This window comes from Amphimedon queenslandica, unplaced genomic scaffold (assembly GCF_000090795.2).
Source record: "Amphimedon queenslandica unplaced genomic scaffold, v1.1 AMPQUscaffold_12355, whole genome shotgun sequence".
Classification (NCBI taxonomy): domain Eukaryota; kingdom Metazoa; phylum Porifera; class Demospongiae; order Haplosclerida; family Niphatidae; genus Amphimedon; species Amphimedon queenslandica.
Window position 1 is genome coordinate 10444 of NW_003547408.1, and position 3056 is coordinate 13499.

Sequence of the window (3056 nt, forward strand, 5' to 3'; positions counted from 1 at the left end):
TGACGGTTATCAGCATACTCCCGAAACAAATAAAGCAAATATTAGTAGAAGTTCTGTCGATATAAAATCTAGGTTAGTCACTGTGACTTCATCAAATCAAGGAATTGTGCAACGTGAAAGTAAAAGTAGACCAAAAAAGAAACAATATCAATAATTTTTTAAGCCTGAGGACTTTGTGTGTAGTTTTGTTTAGTTTCTTCTTTTTTGTTAATTTTGCTAATAAAGGTGGAGTTTATTTTTATGATGCATGCATGGCGCATGTAGACTCTCCTCCTCTTCCTTCTTGTCTCTTCTCTTCATTCCTGGCATACCAGAGAAGCCCGTGGGCCGAGGAGGAGTGTAAGGACTGCAAATACTAACAGCAATTTAGTTATACCGAGAAAGAAAGAACGAGTGAGAGATACAGAGAGAAAGAAATTTATACCAAGCAAGACCCCTCGCCTATTTCTCGTTTTCTTATAATAGTTCGGAGATAGAGAGAGACTTTATTAGAATCTATCAACAGAGTGCCTACTGTCTAAGTCTTCTCTTTTTATAAGACTGAGAAGAGAAGGAGACACAAACTGGATTCAAGATGAACGTGTGGCGTGTTATGAACAAGAGGAAGAAGCAAGAAAAGAGGAAGCATGCGTCTGTTAGTTCTGTCCCTGATTCCTTTAGTGTGCCTAGTGCATCAGGGAGCTCTGTGTCCAGTTCACAATCAAGTACAGGATTACATACTGGAGGAATAACTACTGGAGGAGCAACTGGACTGTATCACCATAATGCACCTAATAGCACTGTAAGGAGACATCCTTTTCTCTCTCTCTCTCTTGCCCTCTCTCTCTTTTCCTTCTCCATCATTCTCTCTTCATTCTTCTCTATTCATTCCTCTCTCTCTCCCTCTCTTTATATCAATTTTCTTTTATTTACTTGTTTATGTCTTCAACTGTACATTTACCTGCTGCTGCAGTGATGTCAGTTTTATTTTCTGCCTTATCTCATACTCTTGTGTTTGAACCCTCTCAATTTCACTACATGTACATCTACACGTATATACAACACAAAAATTTAATTTCATACAAGTATGCTATGTCCTTTTTACTCTCTCCCTCTCTTTTATTTTAGAGTTTAAAAGTGCAAGAACCTCCAGCTCATCACATTGTTCATGTACAGACTCCTCCAAGAAGAGATAGTGGACACTCTCCTAGTCATCATCCAAACCAAGAAGTTTGGGCTAGCAAAGTAAGAGAAAGAGGAAGGAAAAGAGAGAGGGGGAGAGAGAGAAAGAGAGGGAGAGAGGGAGAGGGTGTAGAGTTAACGAGAACAGATCACCTTGTGTTCATGTACCAGCCTCTGTAGCCAGACAATTTTCAAAAGAGGAAAGAATGAAGGAATATTCAATATACACAAACACACTCTCACAAATAATAATTATGGAGTAAATATGTTTACATGTACTTGCTTTACTTTATACAAGCATCCTTAAATACAATGTACTATCATACACTTAGATATACAGTTTATCTATCATCATTGCTCTATTATACAGGTCAATGGTTCTGCTCCTAGTTTTACATTGGGGACACTCTCTCCTAATCCACACTTGCCTAAAGTAGGTGTTACTAATATGATATGCACTGTGTACATGTACATGTGCATATTTGTATGTCCAATTGTAATTTCATACTAAAGATGATGTTTCTTGATTCCATTGTTTGGTTGTCTCATATTTTCTTATTGGAGAGCACACATTACATTCACATGTTCTTAGATCCTATCATGCGTACTATTCTCATGCTTCATACTTCTACATTTCATTCCTATACCATGCTTCATATTTCCATTCTCATACTTCATACTGTACTATGCTTCATGTGTTCATTTACTTTCATTCCTGTGCTATACTTGATTCATTCTCATGCTTCATATTTCCATTCTCATACTTCGATTATCCCTCTCTCTTTCTCGTCCGATACATTAAGCTAATACAATTAATATGGTAATAAAGTTCATAATGTATGTTATTAGTGTCAAATGCTTGTTATTTGCTTGTCGATACATATTGGGTGCTGTTTTTAATAATAACTATTGTGTGTGTGTGTTCACGTACAATTAAGTTGAAAATAGAAAAAATTACTAATAATAATAATATCTATACATGGCACATGTAGCAGTAAGATGCTATAGCCTCTCTTAATGGACACTCTCTATAGCGTACACCTCCATTTAACGGACAGCACCTAGTGTACCAATTACATTCCTTACTGTATAAAATAGCCTCCACATAAAGGACACCTCTGTATAACAGAGCAACTTTCTTGCCCCAAAGTTTCCATTATATAGAGGCTGTATAATGAAATGTAGAAAATAAATTTAATAAATCCTGTATGAAAAATATCCTAATTCTTTGTTTACTAAGCGTGTATTAAATGTTGTGCCTCTGATAAAGTGGAGTGTTTTCCATAAAGAAGTCCTTGATCGTTTGATCCCATTAGCAGCTGCATATTATACTCAATCATTAGTACAACCCATTGACTCTATATGGCCCATTGCTTTGATATTTAGTTACAGCATTGTGGCTCTGCAATTGTAACTGTATACACACATGTACATGTACATATACATGTACATGTACATGTGTGTGTATGTGTGTGTGTGTGTGTGTGTGTGTGTGTGTGTGTGTGTACTACATGTAAATGTGTATGTATTGCAGGTGTAGGTAGGTATGTTTCATTAGGTGCCAATGCATTATCTGTTCTTTATGTGTTGTGATAGCTGATAGTTCATGTCTCCCACTCTCCTTTCCTCTCTTTCCTTTTTCCTCTTTCTCTCTGACTCACTTTACTGACACGTATATGATGTCATTTTAATTTCTACATGTACATGTAGTACTGTATTTTATACGTGTACAGTCTATCTCTTTCCTTTTAATTTTTTTTTGAATTTTTGCTCTTTTTCCTGTAAATTCTTAATTTTAATCAAATCAGTCCATACTTTAATTATCTCTCTCCCTCCCTCCCTCCCTCCCACTTTCTCCCTCCCTTCCTCTCTCTCCTTCCCACCATCTCTCTCTC

The 3056-nt window shown here is 36.5% G+C and overlaps 1 protein-coding gene across 1 annotated transcript in view; it reads left to right on the forward strand.

The window, feature by feature from the left end:
- Positions 1-276: 276 nt before the first annotated feature.
- The window catches only part of LOC105314890 (uncharacterized), a gene marked incomplete at its 3' end in the record, with an annotated part of 7541 nt that continues 4761 nt past the window's right edge, over positions 277-3056 (forward strand). Inside the window, exons 1-3 of the mRNA XM_020004186.1 lie at positions 277-781; positions 1108-1224; positions 1532-1598. Coding sequence (XP_019859745.1) covers positions 575-781; positions 1108-1224; positions 1532-1598 — 391 coding nt within the window. The remainder of the gene's footprint in view (positions 782-1107; positions 1225-1531; positions 1599-3056) is intronic.